At 49.3% G+C, this 18,362-nt stretch overlaps 1 protein-coding gene across 2 annotated transcripts in view; it reads left to right on the forward strand.

Moving 5' to 3' along the window:
* The first annotated feature begins 11,743 nt into the window (after positions 1–11,743).
* The window catches only part of PRPF39 (pre-mRNA processing factor 39), a 39,203-nt gene continuing 32,584 nt past the window's right edge, over positions 11,744–18,362 (forward strand). The window contains exon 1 of one of the 2 annotated variants that reach the window (XM_084833562.1): positions 11,744–11,794. Coding sequence is in view for 1 of the 2 variants with exons in the window: in XM_084833569.1 (XP_084689695.1) it covers positions 12,267–12,328 (62 nt within the window). In the remaining variant the exon portion in view is untranslated. Of the gene's footprint in view, positions 11,795–11,964; positions 12,329–18,362 lie in introns of those variants that run through there. The other variant, XM_084833569.1, reaches the window with a different exon arrangement.

Below are 18,362 nucleotides of genomic sequence, written 5' to 3' on the forward strand. Positions count from 1 at the left end.
CTCCTCCAGGAATTTGTCTAACCCTCTTTTAAAGCCATCCAAATTGGTGGCCATCACCACATCTTGTACTAGTGAATTCCATAGTTTAATTATGTGCTGTGTGAAGAAGGATTTGCTTTTATCTATCCTGAATCTCCCACCATTCAGCTTCATGGGATGACCCCGGGTTCTAGTCTTTTGAGAGAGGGAGAAAAATGTCTCCCTATCCACTTTCTCCACACCATGCATAATTTTGTACACCTCCATCATGTCCCCCTTGCTCGCCTTTTCTCCAAGCTAAATAATACCAGCTGTTGTAACCTTTCCTCATAGGGGAGTTGTTCCAGCCCCTTCCTTTAGTTGCTCTTTTCTGCACGTTTTCCAGCCCTACAATATTTAGGTGCTGTGACCAGACCTGTACACAGTATTCTAAGTGTGGTCATACCGTAGATTTGTATAAGGGCAATACGATGTTGGCAGTTTTATTTTCAATTCCTTTTGTAATTACGCCTAACATGGAGTTTGCCTTTTTTACAACGGCTGCACACTGGGTTGACATTTTCATCGAGCTACCACACAACCCCAAGATCTCTTTTCTGGTTGGTCACCGCTAGCTCAGATCCCATCAGGCTATACTTGAAGTTGGGATCTTTGGCCCCAACGTGCATCACTTTACACTTGCTTGCATTGAACAGCATTTGCCATTTATATGCCCATTTTCTGAGTTTGGAGAGATCATTTTGGAGCCCCTCACAATTTTTTTTTTGTTTTAACCACCCTAAATAATTTGGTGTTGTAAGTAAACTTGGCCACTTCACTGCTCACTCCTAATTCAAGATCATTTATGAATAAACTGAAATGCATTGGTCCCTGTGGGAACCCACTGTTTACATCCCTCCATAGGGAGAATTTACCATTTATTCCTACTTTCTGTTCTTTAAGCAGTTACTGATCTGTAAGAGGACCTGTCCTCTGATTCCATGCCTGCTAAGTTTGGCCAGCTGTCTTCGGGAAGCGACTTTGTCAAAAGCCTTTTGGAACTTCAAGTAAACAATGTCTACTGGATCACCCGTCTACATGTTTATTGATGCTCTCAAAGAACTCTAAGGGTGCAATCCTATGGCTGCTAGGTAGCGGCTAGATGGCCATAGGATTGGTTGGTTCCCAGAGAACCGACCTCCACCCCCTCCTCCTAGGCAGTGTGATCAGCCCTGTGCTCCACGCTCGGAAGAGCAGTGCAGAGCAGGGGAAACAGGGCATTCCTGGGGGCAGGCTGGGGTGGGGAGGTCAGAAGTGCTGGTATGATACTTCCTGTGTGTCGTCCGGCCTCCCCACCCCACGCTCCGAGGTCCCACGACTAGACAGCCAAAATCAGCTATCTAGCTGCAAAAGCAGGGCAGTGGAATAGCAGAGGAGATGCACTCCTCACCACCCGTCCTGCAGCGGATGGGTGGTCACCCCCATGTTTGGAGGTGACTGCTGATCCCCATAGGACTGCCCCCTAAAAGGTTAGTAAACAGGACTTACCTTTGCAGAAGCTGTGTTGACTCTTTTTCAGCAGGGCTTTCCCTTCTATATGCTTACTAATCTTATCTTTAATGATGCGTTCAACCAACTTACCTGGAGCAGACATTAAGCTAACTGGCTTGTAATTTATAGGATCTCTCTTGGATCCCTTGTTAAAAATTGGCATTACAGTGGCAATTTTTGCCAATCCTCCAGTCTTCTGGTACAGAAGCTGATCTTGGGGACATGTTGCATATTTTGAGAAGATCAGCAAATTCATATTTGAGTTCTTTTAAGAACTCTAGGATAAGAACATAAGAGCCATGCTGGATCAGACCAAAGATCCATCCAGTCCCACATTCTGTTCATACAGTGGCCAACCAGCTGTCGACCAGGAACTCACAAGCAGGACATGATGCAAGAGCACCCTCCTGGATGGATACCATCTGGGCCTGGTGACTTGTTAGCTTTCAATTTGTCAGTAACGTTGAGTACTTCATCTCTTGTCACCATTATTTGCCTCAGTTCCTCAGACTTCCTTCCTGAAAACATTAATTCAGGCACTGGTATCTGTCCTGTATTTTCTGCAGTGAAGATGGATGAGAAGAATTCATTCAGCTTTCCTGTAATCTCCTTATCCTCTTTCAGTACTCATTGAACTCCATTGTCATCCAGTGGTCCAACTGCCTCTCTAGGTGGCTTTCTGCTTCTGATATGTTCAAAGAATTCTTTATTGTTGGCCTTGATGTTAGCAATGCGCTCTTCAAAATACTTTTTTGCATCTCTTATTGTCTGCTTGCATCTCCTTTGTGCAAGCTTGTGCTTGCTTTTGTTTTCCTCACTTGGGCAAGACTTCCATTTTCTGAAGGAAGCCTTCTTTCCTCTAATAGCTTCCTTGACACTGCTCGTTAACCATGCCGGTGACCTCTTGGATTTGGTGCTACCTTTCCTAATCTGTGGAATACATTTTAGCTGAGCTTCTATTATTGTGACTTTGAATAACCTCCAAGCATATTGAAGGGTTTTAACTCTTTTGACTCCCCCTTTCAAGTTCCTTTTTACCAGTTCCCCCATTTTAGAGAGGTTTCTCTATGTTGACTATGTTGGACTTCCTTGGCGATTTTCCACTTAAATATATATTACATCTGATAGCTCTGTAGTTGCTGTTTCCAATTTGTTGAACAACATTTACATCTCATACTAGGTCCTGGGCGACACCACTTAGGATTAAATCCAAGGTCTCCTCCCCTCTGGTCGGTTCCATGACCAACTGTTCTAGGGCACAGTCGCGTAGGGTATCAAGAAATTTACCGTCTTTGTCATGCCTGGAACATGCTTTTATCCAGTCAATGTGGGGGTATTTAATTTAAAATATTTCTTGTCTGCCTTCCAGTGCAGAAGCCCTCCCAAGGCAGCTTACAGGAATAAAATACACCCCCCCCCCCCAATATTACAACACTTCCTCATTTTCCATCTCAAGATCACCCTGAACATTCTGGTCTGGGGGACGATACCACATTCCTAGCAGTAAATTAGTTTTGGAGCCTGGTATTGTCACCCACAGCGCTTCTGTGGAAGTGTCTGCCCCTTTCAGGTTTTCTAGTCTGCTCAACACTATGCCCTCTTTGACGTACAGAGCAACATCTCCCCCAGTATGCCCTTCCCTGTCCCACCTATACAATCTGAATCCGGAGATGACCATATCCCACTGGTTCTCTCCATTCCACCAGGCTTCTGTGTTGTTGTTGTTCGGTCGTTCAGTCGTGTCCGACTCTTCGTGACCCCATGGACCAGAGCACACCAGGCCTTCCTGTCCTGCGCTCTCTCCCAGAGTCCATATTCATTGCATCGGTGATGCTATCTAGCCATCTCATCCTCTGCCGTCCCCTTCTCCTTTTGCCTTCAATCTTTCTCAGCATCAGGGTCTTTTCCAGGGAGTTTTCTCTTCGCATTAGGCGGCCAAAATATTTGAGCTTCAGCTTCAGTATCTGTCCTTCCAAGAAGCACTCAGCGTTGATTTCCTTTAGGATTGACTGACTGGACCTCCTTGCAGTCCAGGGGACTTGTAAGAGTCTTCTCCAGCACCACAGTTCGAAAGCATCAATTCTTCGGCACTCAGCCTTCCTTATAGTCCAGCTCTCACAGCCATACGTTGCTACTGGGAAAACCATAGCTTTGATTATATAAACCTTGGTCGGCAAGGTGATGTCTCTGCTTCTTACTATGCTGTCTAGGTTTGCCGCAGCTTTCCTCCCAAGGAGCAAGCGTCTTTTAATTTCATGGCTACAGTCACCGTCTGCAGTGATCTTGGAGCCCAAGAAAATAAAATCTGTCACTGCTTCCATTTCTTCCCCTTCTATATGCCAGGAAGTGATGAGGCCAGATGCCATGATCTTAGTTTTCTTAATGCTGAGTTTCAAACCAGCTTTTGCACACTCCACTTTCACCCTCAACAAGAGGCTCTTTAGATCCTCTTCGCTTTCTGCCATTAGGGTGGTATCGTCTGCGTATCTGAGGTTGTTGATAATTCTCCCAGCAATCTTATTTCCGACCTGTGATTCATCCAACCCAGCATTTCTCGTGATGTACTCCTTTCCCAATTTGGAACCAATTGGTTGTTCCATGTCTGGTTCTTACTATTGCTTCTTGACCCTCGTACAGGTTTCTCAGGAGACAGGTAAGGTGGTCTGGTACTCCCATCTCTTTCAGAATTTGCCAGAGTTTGTTGTGATCCACACAATCAAAGGCTTTAGCATAGTCAATGAAGCAGAAATAGACGTTTTTCTGGAATTCTCTTGCTTTCTCCATGATCCCTCCTTCCCAGGGAAGGAGCCTGGGAAAGGAGGACCAGCCAGCAGCTGCACCGTGTGATCCTGATCCTGCTTCTGCCCCCGCCCACAGGTACTTAAGGCGGGGCTGCCAGAGGCAGGGCCTCGGCGTTGCGCCAAGTGCGACACTAAGTGCGCACTTAGCGCCGCACTTGGAGTCGCGTAGGACCTGAAGACCTACCCACCTGCTTCTCCAGAGACACCAGCAGCCACAATACCAGCAGCAAATAGCGGCAGCAGAGGGCAGCAGCTTTAAAGACAAGGGGAAAGGGGCAAACGTGGACTTTATCTGCTCCTTCTTAGCTGCTGTTCTGTTTTATCTCTTTTATATTCTTTTAAACTGTTGTGCTATTTATATCTTAACATTTTAATATGTGCCTGGGAGGACTATTGGGCAACTCAGGGAGTCAGAGAGGTGCCACCATAACTGTGATCACGGGCAGGGGGAGGTATGGTGTTGGGGGATTAACAGGCCAGCTGAGGAGAAGAGGGGCTAGACACCTTACAGCTGTCCCCTCTTCTGGTTCTTCCCCCAACCTGATGGTTCCTGGCAGCCTTACCAGTCTGCCCTCGGGTCTGGTGGTGCTGCTGCTGAATGCCAGGTCGGCCCAAAATAAGACCTCCCTCATCCATGATTTGATTGTGGATTAGGGGGCTGACCTGGCATGTATTACTGAGACCTGGGTGGGGGAACTGGGAGGGGTCACTCTCTCCCAGCTGTGCCCTCCTGGGTACTCGGTGCAGCACCAACACCGACTTGAGGGTTGGGGAGGGGGGGTTGCCGTGGTCTATAGGAATTCAATCTCCCTCTCCAGGCTTCCTGCTCATTCGAGTGCAGATCTTGAGTGTCTGTACCTTGTGTTGGGTACCCGGGACAGATTGGGGATTCTGTTGGTGTACCGCCCACCCTACTGCCCATCAGACTCCCTGCCTGAGCTGACAGAGGTGGTCTCGGACTTGGTGTTGAGGACCCCTAGGATGATGGTCCTGGGGGATCTCAACTTCCATGCCAAGGCTGCTGTATCCGGGGCGGCTCAGGACTTCATGGCCGCCATGACATCCATGGGGCTGTCCCAACATGTCATCGGCCCCACGCATACAAAAGGACACACGCTTGATCTGGTTTTCTCGACTGGGCAGGAGGATGGTGATCTGAAAGTGGAGGAATTAACATCTGTCCCTTTGTCATGATCAGATCACTTCCTGCTGAGGTTTAGACTCCTGGCGGCCTTTCCCCTCTGCAAGGGTGGGGGACCTATTAAAATGGTCCGCCCCCGGAGATTAATGGATTCCGATGGATTCCAGAGGGCTCTGGGGGATTTTCCTGCTGGTATGGCTGGTGCTCCTGTCGAAGCCCAGGTTGCTCTGTGGAATGCAGAGATGACTCGGGCGGTTGACACGATCGCGCCCAAGTGCCCTCTCCCTCTGAGCAGAGCCCGGCCAGCTCCTTGGTATACACCTGAGCTGAGGGCAATGAAGCAAGAGGGGAGACGGCTAGAACGCAGGTGGCGGAAAACTCGTGCTGAGTCTGACCGAACACAGGTAAGAGCCCACTATCGAGCCTACTCTGTGGCGGTGAGGGTGGCAGAGAGACAGTTCTTTTCCACCAGCATTCATCTTCTCAGTGTCGTCCAGCGGAGCTTTTCCGAGTGGTTCGCGGCCTGTTACATTCTGGGCCAGGGAGAGAGACGGTGGAACCCTCGGTAGCACGCTGTGACGAGTTTGCACGGCACTTTGAGGATAAAGTCGCTCAGATTCGTCATGAATTGGACACCACCATTAATGCAGTTCCATTGGTAGAGGCGTTCAGAGCACCGTCTGGTCCAGTTTTATTGGATGAGTTTCAGTTACTGAGGCCTGAGGATGCGGACAAGGTGCTTGGCCAAGTCTGATCAACCACTTGTGTGCTTGACCCTTGCCCTTCATGGCTTATTAAATGAAACAAGGAGGGGTTGTCTGGCTGGGTCCAGGAGGTTGTAAATTCCTCCTTGAGAGAGGGAGTGGTGCCTGCCGTTTTAAAAGAGGCAGTAATCAGGCCACTCCTGAAAAAGCCTAACCTGGACCCAGAGGATGTTAACAATTATAGGCCAGTGGCCAACATCCCCTTCCTGGGCAAGGTGCTTGAGCAGGTGGTTGTAGGACAGCTCCAGGCACTCTTGAATGAAAAGGATTATCTAGATGCATTTCAATCGGGGTTCAGGCCTGGTTTTGGAATGGAAACTGCCTTGGTCGCCCTGTGGGATGACCTCTGCCGGGAGATGGACAGGGGGAGTGCGACCCTGTTGATTCTCCTGGACCTCTCAGCGGCTTTCGATACCATCGACCATGGTATCCTTCTGGATAGGTTGTCTGGGTTGGGAGTAGGAGGCACTGCACTACAATGGTTTTGCTCCTACTTGGATGGCCGATTCCAGAAGGTGGTGCTGGGGGATTATTGCTCTGCGCCATGGCAATTGTGCCATGGGGTTCCACAGGGCTCTATTTTATCCCCCATGCTGTTTAACATCTACATGAAACCGCTGAGGGAGGTTATCCGGAGGTGTGGGCTGAGGTGCCATCAATATGCGGATGACACCCAGCTCTACCTCTCTTTTACATCAAAACCAGGTGAGGCAGTGACTGTTTGGAATCAGTGCCTGGGCACGGTAATGGACTGGATAAGGGCTAATAAACTGAAACTCAATCCAGACAAGATGGAGGTACTGTTAGTGGGTGGTTCGTCTGCCCGGCTAGGTGATATTCAACCTGTTCTGGAGGGGGTTGCACTCCCCCTAAAGGATCAGGTTCATAGTTTGGGGGTGCTCTTGGACCCAGAACTGTCACTTGAGGCACAGGTGAACTCAGTGGCACAGAGCACTTTTTATCAGCTTAGGCTGGTATACCAACTACGCCCTTATCTGGACAGAGAGAGCCTAGGTAGTTGTCCATGCTCTGAGAACTTCTCATCTGGATTACTACAACGCGTTATACGTGGGGCTGCCTTTGAAAACGGTCTGGAAACTTCAGCTGGTCCAAAATAGGGCAGCAAGATTGTTAACAGGGACTGGCGTGCGAGCTCATATTACGCCAGTACTTTTCCAGCTGCACTGGCTGCCAGTCCATTTCCGGGCCCGATTCAAAGTGCTGGTGTTAACATTCAAAGCCCTTAACGGCTTGGGGCCAGGTTACCTGAAGGATCGCCTCCTCCCATATGTGCCTGCCCGGACCTTAAGATCATCATCAGTGGCCCTTCTTCATGAGCCCCTGCCAAAGGAAGTGAGGCGGGTGGCTACTAGGAGGAGGGCTTTTTCTGCTGTGGCACCCCGGCTCTGGAATGAGCTCCCTAGTGAGGTTCGCCTGGCGCATACATTGTATTCCTTTCGGCGCCAGGTAAAGACCTTTTTATTTTCCCAGGCATTTTAGCTTTCTAAATTTTTATCTTTGCTGTTTTAAATCTGTCTTTTAAACTCCTGCACTGCTGCTAGGTTTTATTGTGGTTGTATTGTTATATTGTGGTTTTAACGTTCTGTATATTTTAAATTGTTTTATTATGTGTTGCTTGGATTTAATTTTTGTGAACCGCCCAGAGAGCTTCGGCTATTGGGCGGTATAGAAATGAAATGAATAAATAAATAAATAAATCCAGCGAATGTTGGCAATTTGATCTCTAGTTCCTCTGCCTCTTTGAAACCCAGCTTGTACTTCCGGTAGTTCTCGGTTCGCATACTGCTGAAGCCTAGCTTGTAGGATTTTGAGCATCACCTTGCTGGCATGTGAAATGAGTGCAATTGTACGGTAGTTTGAACACTCTTTGGCATAGCCCTTCTTTGGAATTGGAATGTAAACTGACCTTTCCCAGTCTTGTGGCCATTGTTGAGTATTCCAAATGTGTTGGCATATTGAGTGCAGCACTTTAACAACGTCAAATTTTAGCATCTTAAATAGCTCAGCTGGAATACTGTCATCTCCGCTAGCTTTGTTGTTAGTAATGCTTCCTAAGGCCCACTTGACTTCACTCTCGAGGATGTCCGGCTCAAGTTCAGTGACCGCACTCTCATGGCTATCAGGGACATTCAGATCTTTCCTGTATAGTTCTTCTGTGTATTCTTTCCACCTCTTCTTAATCTCCTCTGCTTCTGTTAGGTCCCTGCCTTCATTGTCCTTTATCATGCCCGTCTTTGCACAAAACGTTCCCTTGAGACCTCCGATTTTCTTGAAGAGATCTCTAGTCTTTCCCATTCTGTTGTTTTCCTCGATTTCTTTGCATTGTTCATTTAAGAAGGCCTTCTTGTCTCTCCTTGCTATTCTCTGGAACTCTGCATTCAGTTGGATATATCTTCCCCTTTCTCCCTTGCTTCTCGCTTCCCTTCTTTCCTCAGCTACTTGTAAAGCCTCCTCAGACAGCCACTTGGCTTTCTTACATTTCTTTTTCTTTGGGATGGATTGAGTTGCTGCCTCCTGAACAATGTTACGGACCTCCGTCCATAGTTCCTCAGGCACTCTACCAGGTCTAATCCCTGAAATCTATTCGTCATCTCCACTGTATATTCATAAAGGATATGATTTAGGTCATACCTGAATGGTTTAGAGGTTTTCCCTACATTCAATTTAAGCTGAAATTTTGCAACAAGAAGCTCATGATCTGAGCTCCAGGTCTTGTTTTTACTGACTGTATAGAGCTTCTCCATCTTTGGCTGCAAAGGACATAATCAATCTGATTTCGATATTGCCCATCTGGTGATGTCCATGTGTAGAGTCGCCTCTTGTGCTGTTGGAAAAGAGCATTTGCTATGATCAGCGTGTTCTCTTGGTGAAACTCTTAGCCTTTGTCCTGCTTCATTTTGTACACCAAGGTCATGCCTGCCTGTTATCCCGGTGATTTCTTGACTTCCTACTTTAGCATTCCAATCCCCTATGATGAAGAAGACATCTTTTTTTGGTGTTAGTTCTAGAAGGTGTTGTAGGTCTTCATAGAACTGATCAACCTCAGCTTCTTCAGCCTCAGTGGTTGGGGCATAGACTTGAATTACTGTGATGTTGAGTGGTTTGCCTTGGATTCGTACTGAGATCATTCTGTCGTTTTTGAGATTGTACCCCAGTACCGCTTTTCTCACCCTTTTGTTGACTATGAGTGCTACTCCATTTCTTCTAAGGGATTCTTGCCCACAGTAGTAGATATGATGGTCACCTGAATTAAATTTGCCCATGCCTGTCCATTTTAGTTCGCTGATTCCCAAGATGTCGATGTTCAATCTTGCCATCTCATGTTTGACCACCTCCAGCTTACCTTGATTCATTGATCTTACATTCCAAGTTCCTAAATAATATTCTTTACAGCATCGGACCTTTTCCACCACCAGACACATCCACAGCTGAGTGTCCTTTCGGCTTTGGCCCAGCCACTTCACTCTTTCTGGCACTACTTTGAAATTTCCTCTGCTCTTCCCTAATAGTATATTGGTAGGGATGTACGAAAGTCACTTACCTTTCTGTGGATTATGTTTATGGTGTGTGGGGGGGGAGGCGTTCCGTCCCTCCCCCCGGAATCCTTGACGGGGGACGGGGGGGGAGGTGATCCGTTCCTCCCCCCCAGAATCCTCGACGGCTGGCTGTGCTCCGTGGTGGCTCCGTGGAGTAGTTGGCCAGGCCCAGCCCAGGCCAGAGCTGTCCGCAGCTGGCTTTCTGGCTGTGGAGGGCTCTGGACAAAAAAAAAACGAAAACAAAACTGCGTATGCAAATGGCGGCGGCTACACCTGCCGCCATTTGCGTTCCTTATTTTTGGCCGTCTTAGTCTACGTAAATATTTACGTAGACTATTACGGCGAAAACAAAGGGGAACGTAAATAGTATAGTGGGCGCTATTTGTGTCCCTTTTTGATTCGCCGTTTTAGCTTACGTAAATATTTACGTAGACTAAGACGGCCAAAAATAAGGAACGCAAATGGCGGTGGCCATAGCTGCCGCCATTTGCATATGCGTTTTTTTTTAACCTAGCTATGATAGGCTATGTAAATACTTACAGCCTGTACTATGTAAATCACCACTATGTAAATCACCGCAGCATGGCTGGACGCAAATGGCAGATGCCATTTGCGTCTGCAGCAGCTCATCTGCGGCTGGAAATCTGGTTGTGGACGGCCCTGGCCGGCTGCTCCGTGGAGCTGGCCGGGCAGGATTCTGGGCGAGAGAATCGGATCGCCTTCCCCTATCGAGGATTTCGTGGGGAGAAATGGAGTGCCTTCCCCCCCACTGTGAAAGATTCTGCGAAAAGGTGAGTTGTGTACATCTCTATGCAAGGCATGCTCATTGGAAGGACAGATCCTGAAGCTGAAGCTCCAATATTTTGGCCACCTAATGCGAAGAGAAAACTCCCAGGAAAAGACCCTGATGCTGGGAAAGACTGAAGGCAAAAGGAGAAGGGGACGGCAGAGGATGAGATGGCTAGATAGCATCACCGATGCAATGAATATGGACTTGAGCACGCTCCGGGAGGGAGCGCAGGACAGGAAGGCCTGGCGTGCCGTTGTCCGTGGGGTCACGAAGAGTCGGACACGACTGAACAACGGAACAACAACAAATGCAAGGCATAGCTTTTGGCTTCACTGAGTCACGCGAGCCCCTTCGCCACAACAAGGCAGTGACCCGTGAAGGGGCAGGCTTCTGTAGTGCCCACTATATCCAAGTTCTCCTTTAAAACCAGGCACCCAACTCTCCAATCATGGCTTGGAGGCTGCTAGCCATTGTATAGAAGCACGGTGTCCCTCGGCGGGTGTCCTTGGCGTCTTCTGCTCTGGCACCTGGGCCCTTTGGCTTGTGCGTGTGGGGTGGCGGAACGCTCAGAAGCTGGAGCACTGGTCCAAACTTGCGCAGGGCAGGAGCAAGCAGCGGCTCCCGAAAGGCGCGCGTGGGGCCGGGCCGGGCCGGGCGGGGACGCCTCCAGGTCTGCCTGGACCGGCAGCGGCCTGCGGGGCTCGGATGAGGGCCTTTCCCAGCCCTGGCCGGGTGGCGGGGACGACCCGGGCCTTGCGCGCGTCAGGAGGGCCCCGTCTCGGAGCCGCGGCCCTTTCCCCGGACTGCATCTATCCGCCTACGGTAGCGGAGCGGCGACCGAGGCACGGGCGGCCCTGCTGCCGGGGCCGAGCAGAGCCCGCAGGCCGCGCCGATCGCCGCGGGGCTCGGGGGCGGCGGGGCTCGAGGCGCACTGCCGACCCCGGGCGGGCCGCCGGGCTCGCGCGCGCCCCCGGAGGGCGAGGACGGCGCCGCCTGCGGCGGGGCCACGTCGCGGCGCGGCAAGGGGGAGCGGAGGAAGGCCTCGGGGCGCATGCGCCGCTGGGCGCTCGACGCGCCCCGCCGCCTCCGCGCATGCGCGTCCGTCTTCCCGCCGCCGGCGCAGGTCAGGTCGGACGCGGCAGGGCGGCCGGGCCTGGCGCGCCTGCGCAGTGCGCTCCCTCGCTCGGGCAGCGGGCGGCGGGCGGACGGCCCCATGGCAGAGCGCGCGCCAGGTACGGCGGGGCCTGTGGGGGGTCCGCCGGGGACGGGGCGGCGGCGGCTGGAGCGGAGCCCCGGGCTCCGGCGGCCTCCGCTCGCCCCCTGGCTCGGCGGAGCGCGGGCAGGGGGCGGCGGGCCCGGGGCGGGCAGGGGGCGGCGGGCCCGGGGCGGGCGGGCGGCGGCTGGCCCGGGGCGGGCGGGCGGCCCGGCCTGGCGCGGCCTGGCGCGGCCCTTCCTTTAGAGGGCTGCCGGGAGCGGCGCCCGCCGGCGTGGGCGCCCCTGATCCCCGCCGCCGCCTGCAGCCGAGGCAACGCGGCGCTCCCCTGCAGGCGCTGCGGCCGGGGCCTTGGCGCGGGCTGCGGCCCCTGCGCGCGCGCTCGCCGTTGGCCCGGTGCGCGGAGGAATAACCCGCCCCGGAGCCAAGCGCGCGCGGGCACGACAGCTGCGCCGCGCCTGCCCTTCGGAAAAGAATATTGAACAGCCGGCATGGAAGGGAGGAAGGATGTATTTATTTATTCTCAGTACCAAGCCTCGGTATTGCGGAGAAGGTGGGATATACATAACTATAAGAATAATTTATTTATATACTGCCCAGTAACTGACGCTCACTGGGCGGTTCACAAAAAGATCTCAAAGGAGGTTTGGGGAGAAAGACAGCGGTATAGGAGCTGGGAGTGGTGCGGAATTGCCAAGAGCACTGGGGACGGGCAGATGTGGCCCAGGAGGCGAAGGCAGGCCTACAGGCACATGAAGGCCACCTGGTAGGATGGAAGTATTAAAAAAACGTGATTCAGATGTGCTGAAGAATCTTTTTGCCTTGCCTGCACCTGTTATAATCTTAGAATCATAGAATAGTGGGGTTGGAAGGGGCCTACAAGGCCATCGAGTCCAACCCCCCGCTCAGTGCAGGAATCCAAGTCAGAGCATCCCTGACACGTGGCTGTCCAGCCTTGTCTTGAAGGCCTCCACTGTGGGAGAGCTCACTACCTCCCTAGGGAATTGGTTCCATTGTCGTATTGCTCTCACAGTCAGGAAGTTTTTCCTGATGTTCAGCCAGAATCTGGCTTCCTGTAACTTGAGCCCATGATTCCGTGTCCTGCCCTCTGGGATGATCGAGAAGAGATCCTGGCCTTCCCCTCTGTGACAACCTTTCAAGTACTTGAAGAGTGCTATCATGTCTCCCCTCAGTCTTCTCTTCTCAAGGCTAAACATGCCCAGTTCTTTCAGTCTCTCTTCATAGGGCTTTGTTTCCAGTCCCCTGATCATCTGTGCTGCCCTCCTCTGAACCCTCTCCAGTTTGTCTGCATCCTTCTTAAAGTGTGGTGCCCAGAACTGGACACAGTACTCCAGATGAGGCCTAACCAGTGCTGAGTAGAGGGGAACTAGTACTTCCCGGGATTTGGAAGCTATGCTTCTATGAATGCAGCCCAAAAGAGCATTTGCCTTTTTTGCAGCCACATCACATTGTTGGCTCATCTTCAGCTTGTGATCTACTACAATTCCAAGACCCTTCTCGCTTGTAGTGTGGTTGAGCCACGTATCCCCCATCTTGTAACTGTGCCTTTAGTTTCTTTTTCCTAGTTGCAGAACTTGGCATTTATCCTTATTAAATTTCAATCTGTTGTTTTCTGCCCAGCGTTCCAGTCTATCAAGATTACTTTGAATTTTGTTTTTGTCTTCCAGGGTATTATCTATCCTGCCCAATTTTGTGTCATCTGCAAATGTGATAAGCATTCCCTGCACCTTCTCCTCCAAGTAATTAATAAAAGTTGGGGATTTGAGATTTGAACTTGTTCAAAGTAATTAGGTGTTCCTTAACCATATGCCTATCAGTCTCAAGCTGCAATCCTGCCCCTTCAGCCTGTACTTCGCCTTTGCAAGGGCGTCATAGACCCTCTTTTGGGAGAAGACTGAGCCAAAGTAGGAATTGAGCATTTCTGCCTTTTCTTTGTCATCTGTTAGCATTTTGCCATCCTTATTGAATAGTTGAACAACCATTTCTTTCCTCTTACTTTTACCATGCATGTATCTGAAGAAAGCCTTTTTGTTGCTTTTAGCATCCCTCGCTAATCTCAGCTCATTCTCAGCTTTAGCCTTTCTGATGCCATCCCTGTGATTCTGTGCTACCTGCCGGTATTCTTGTTGTTTTCTGCCTTTTCTTCTTGTTGGAATTGTTTCTGATTGTGCCTTTAGAATTTCCTTTTTTCAAAACTCCCACCCATCTTGGACTCCTTTTCTCGTTAGTCGCTTGCCATGGGACCTTACTTATTATTCTGAGTTTATTAAAATTGTCCAGGGTACGCGTTTTGCTACACTCGTCTTTTGCTTCCTTTAGAACCAAGAACTCAAGTATGATATGAACACTTCCCCCAGAGTTCCCGTAACTGCTACTTTATCCATTAAGTCATCTCTGTTGGTTAGGATCAAATCAAGGACAGCTGATCCTTTAGTTCCTTCCTCCACTTTCTTTAGGAGGAAGTTATCAGTAACACAAGTCAGGAATTCCCTGGAGGGGCCATGTTGTGCAGAATTTGTCTCCCAACAAATACTGGGGAAATTGAAGTCCCCTATTGCTACTACATCATGAACACTGGCAATTTGCTTTTCAAAAATTTCATCCTCATCTTCTCCTTGATTGGGTGGCTTTTAGTAGACTCCAACCACCATGTTCTTTGTATTCTTTGCTGCATTTATTTTAACCCAGATGCTCTCGATGGGGCTACCAAGCTCATCCTGCTGTATATCTGTGCAGAGATACGTATTTTTAACATATAGTGCAATTCCACCTCCCTTTCTGTTTCTTCTGCTGTGCCACAGTGCATCATGATTAATTTTGTGTGTTTGCGCATGTTCCTTGTTTCTGTAGTTGCCAAGTGTGCTGGTAGGAAGTAGCACTGCATGCATGTAGCCACACTTAACACAAGTGCTACTGTTGTGAAGGTATGTTATACAGTGGGCCTTGTAGACTCAGCTGGTTTAATTTAATTAATTAATTAATTTTTAATTTATTACATTTATATCTCATCTTTCCTCCATCATGGAACTCAAGGTGGCTACATGTGGTGCCCAGGTGGTTTCCCCTCCAAGCACTGACCAAACCCAAATCTGCTTAGCTTCAGCAGGGTAGCTTCCTCATGTGCCTTCAGACTATGCCCTGGGACCTTGCTTTATGCCTTGCTCAGCTGGGACCAATGGCCCAAGTTTGCATGTAACACTAAACCATAGTTTAATGCTATATGTCATGCCCGAGCTGGACACTCCCTCCTGCCCTCTACTCCTCCTGCATTGCCAGGAGAATGACTCTGGCAGTGTTTACTTTAATTTCCCCCCAGTCTTGGTTTGTCATTGCATTGAGGATCATGGTTTATAGAAAAACTTTTGTTAACTTAACAAGCCAGCTTCAGAAACCAGGTTCTGAAACTGGTTTTTTTTTTTTAAAAAAAAACCTGACCAGATTTTGTTATAAACCTTTATTTCCAGCTTAAATTCAATAAGCAGTTAAGATTCAGGGAAACTGAAAGTAAGCAATGCCAAAGGCCTTCTCCTGGCCACAAGAGAAGAGAGGGGAGCGTGCAAGCCTGTCTTCCTCTAGCTTGTTTCAGCATGTGCATGTAGTGCTAAACCATGATTTAGCATCATCTGCAGGTGTGGCCAGTATCGGAAGTATCCTTACTAAGTCCTTTGGGTTTGTGGCCAGGAAGCCTCTTAAATCTGAATAGTGGGGACATTTATTTATTTATTTTATTTCTATACTGCCCAATAGCTGAAGCTCTCTGGGTGGTTCACAAAAATTAAAACCAAAAAGTACACAGTAAAACAATACAAAAATATAAAATCATGAAAACCACAGTATAACAATACAACCAGAATAAAACCAGAATAAAACCTAGCAGCAATGCAGAAATTTAAAATACAGATTTAAAACAACAAAGCAAAAAGACTAGAAAGCTAAAATACTAAAATGCCTGGGAGAGTAAAAAGTCTTCACCTGGTGCTGGAAGGAATACAGCGTAGGTGCCTGGCGAACCTCACTAGGGACCTCATTCCACAACCGGGGTGCCACAGCAGAAAAGGCCGCCCTCCTAGTGGCCACTCGCCTCACTTCCTTTGGCAGGGGCTCATGGAGAAGGACCGCTGAGGAGGATCTTAAGGTCCAGGCAGGCACATATGGGAGGAGGCGATCCTTCAGATTACCAGACCCCAAGCCGTTAAGGGCTTTGTGAATGTTAATACCAGCACTTTGAATTGGCCCCAAAATGGACTGGCAGCCAGTGCAGCTGGAAAAATACCAACGTAATATGAGTTCGTTGGCCAGTCCCTGTTAACAACCTTGGTGCCCTATTCTGGACCACTTGAAGTTTCTGGACTGTTTTCAAAGGCAGCCCCACATGTGACGCATTGTGGTAATCCAGACGAGAAGTTACCAAAGTACAGATAACTGTAGCTAGGCTATCTCTGTAGGGCGTAGTTGGTATACCAGCCTAAGCTGATAAAAAGTGCTCCATGCCACTGAGTTCACCTGAGTTCCCTTATTTATTAAGGGAGCAATCCTATGTGGATAGAAGGCCACCTCTGAACTCAGAGGCAACCGCCAGTGCACGGCAGGAGGAACGTGGAGGAGATCCTCTCTTCCGCACTCCAGCTGCCCTTCATTCCTGGCTAGATGGCTGATTTATTTATTTATTATTTCATTTCTATACCGCCCAATAGCCAGAGCTCTCTGGGTGGTTCCCAGAAAACCAATTTCAGCTGTCTAGCTGCGGGATTTTGGAGAGTGGGGTCAGGAGGCCGGACGACACATGGGGGAATGCACCCTTCCTCCCCCCGCTCTGCACTGCTCTTACGAGTGTGAAGCACAGAGGATCCAAGCTGCCTACAAGGGGGGCTGGGAGGTGGTTCTCCAGGAACCAGCCAATCCTATTGCCATCTAGCCACTGTCTAACCTCCATAGGATTGCACCCTTAGGGTACTATCCTTTGCATGTTTAGACAGAAAAAAGGCCTACAACTCCCAGCATGCCCCAGCTAGCAGTGATGGCTGGGGCATGCTTGGAGTTGTAGGCCTTTTCTTTGTCTAAATACGCATAGGAGTATGCCCTTATTTATTTTAGTTGAACACCACCTTATTACCAAAAAGGGGCACTCAAGACTTGCTGTGACTCACAGTCCTGCCTAGAACAAACACGTATATTTTTTAAACATTTAACATGCCGCTTTTGCTGCACACAAATAAAACATTATAAAACACAATACAGCAATAAAATTATTATTAATAACCACTGAGTAAGATACAATCTCCAGTTAAGATGGGACCTGAATCATCCAGACTCAAAAAATTTGCACAGCCTTTTTGGGATGTGCCAAGAGAAGAACAATTTCTACCCTAAATCTGGAGGGTATTCCATAGCCTTGGGTCCACTGTAGTGAAGGCCCTGTTCCTAGTGATGTTCTGACCTCATTTAGTGAAGCTGTAGACAGCAACCGCTCAGCACAGGAAAGCCCCATCAACTTCGTAAGCGTATGTAATAGACTTCATTGCTTTGCTATACATTGTCAAGTTTTCAGTTACTGCGTATAATAACATGTAACTTTTGATCTCCTGCTAAGTGCATTCATTCCAGCTTCTTTGCCTAAGCCTTGAAATGAGCCTAAAGATAGCAATGGAAGGAGCGATCCTATGGTCACCAGACACTGTCTAGAGGGCCATAGGATTTTTCGGTTTCTGGGAACTAGGTCGGAGCCAGGGCTCCGATCTCGGTTCCCAGAAATCACTCTCCCCTCTCCTGCCCCCTCATAGCCGGTGCAGTACTCTCTGCGCTAGCTACATCTCCGCACTCAGGAGTGGAGCATGGAGACAGCGAGAAGGGAGCAGTCCTGGGGGAGGAGACTGTGGAAGTTGTTTACGCCGCTTCCTACGCACCGTGTGGCCTCCCTCCCTCCTACTCCGAAGCTTCCCAGCTAAACAGGCAAAATCGCCTGTCTAGCTGAAAATGCAGGGCGGCAGGAGCATAGAGGTGAGGATCGCCTCCTAACTCCAGCCGCCCTGCATTGGATAGTCGTCCGCCTCCAAATTCAACTATTTCCATAGATTTGCACCCTAAGCCATGTTTTCTTTCATGGAGGATAAGGCTGTCAGCGGCTACTAGTCATAATGGCTATATGACCTTCCATATCAGAGGCAGCATGTCTCCATGTTTCTGAATACCATTTGCTGGAGAACATAAGTGGAAAGCTGCTATTGCGCCCATGTCCTGCTTGAGTGCTTCCCAGAGGCATCTGATTGGCCACTGTGGGAAACAGGGTGCTGGACTAGATAAGCTTTTGGTCTGATCCAACATGGTGGTTCTTTCTTTTTCTCCTCCTGACAAGCTGCTGCAGGAGTGTCGTGTTCTACTCTGATAGTATAGATCTGGAACTTTTGACTTTTTCAGGTTTCTTGTGGCTGTCTTCTGTTTTGCTTCTGCTGTACAAATCTTTCCAGGCAAATCAGGACTGTTTGCTTTGATGTCTCCTAAGCCTTATGCCAGGTGCCTGCACAGATCTATGCCTAAAGTGGGAATGGGGCAAGGGTGCATGGCCCAAA

Source organism: Heloderma suspectum, chromosome 1, assembly GCF_057233095.1.
Source record: "Heloderma suspectum isolate Gila_16-S chromosome 1, 16-S_ref, whole genome shotgun sequence".
Classification (NCBI taxonomy): Eukaryota; Metazoa; Chordata; class Lepidosauria; order Squamata; family Helodermatidae; genus Heloderma; species Heloderma suspectum.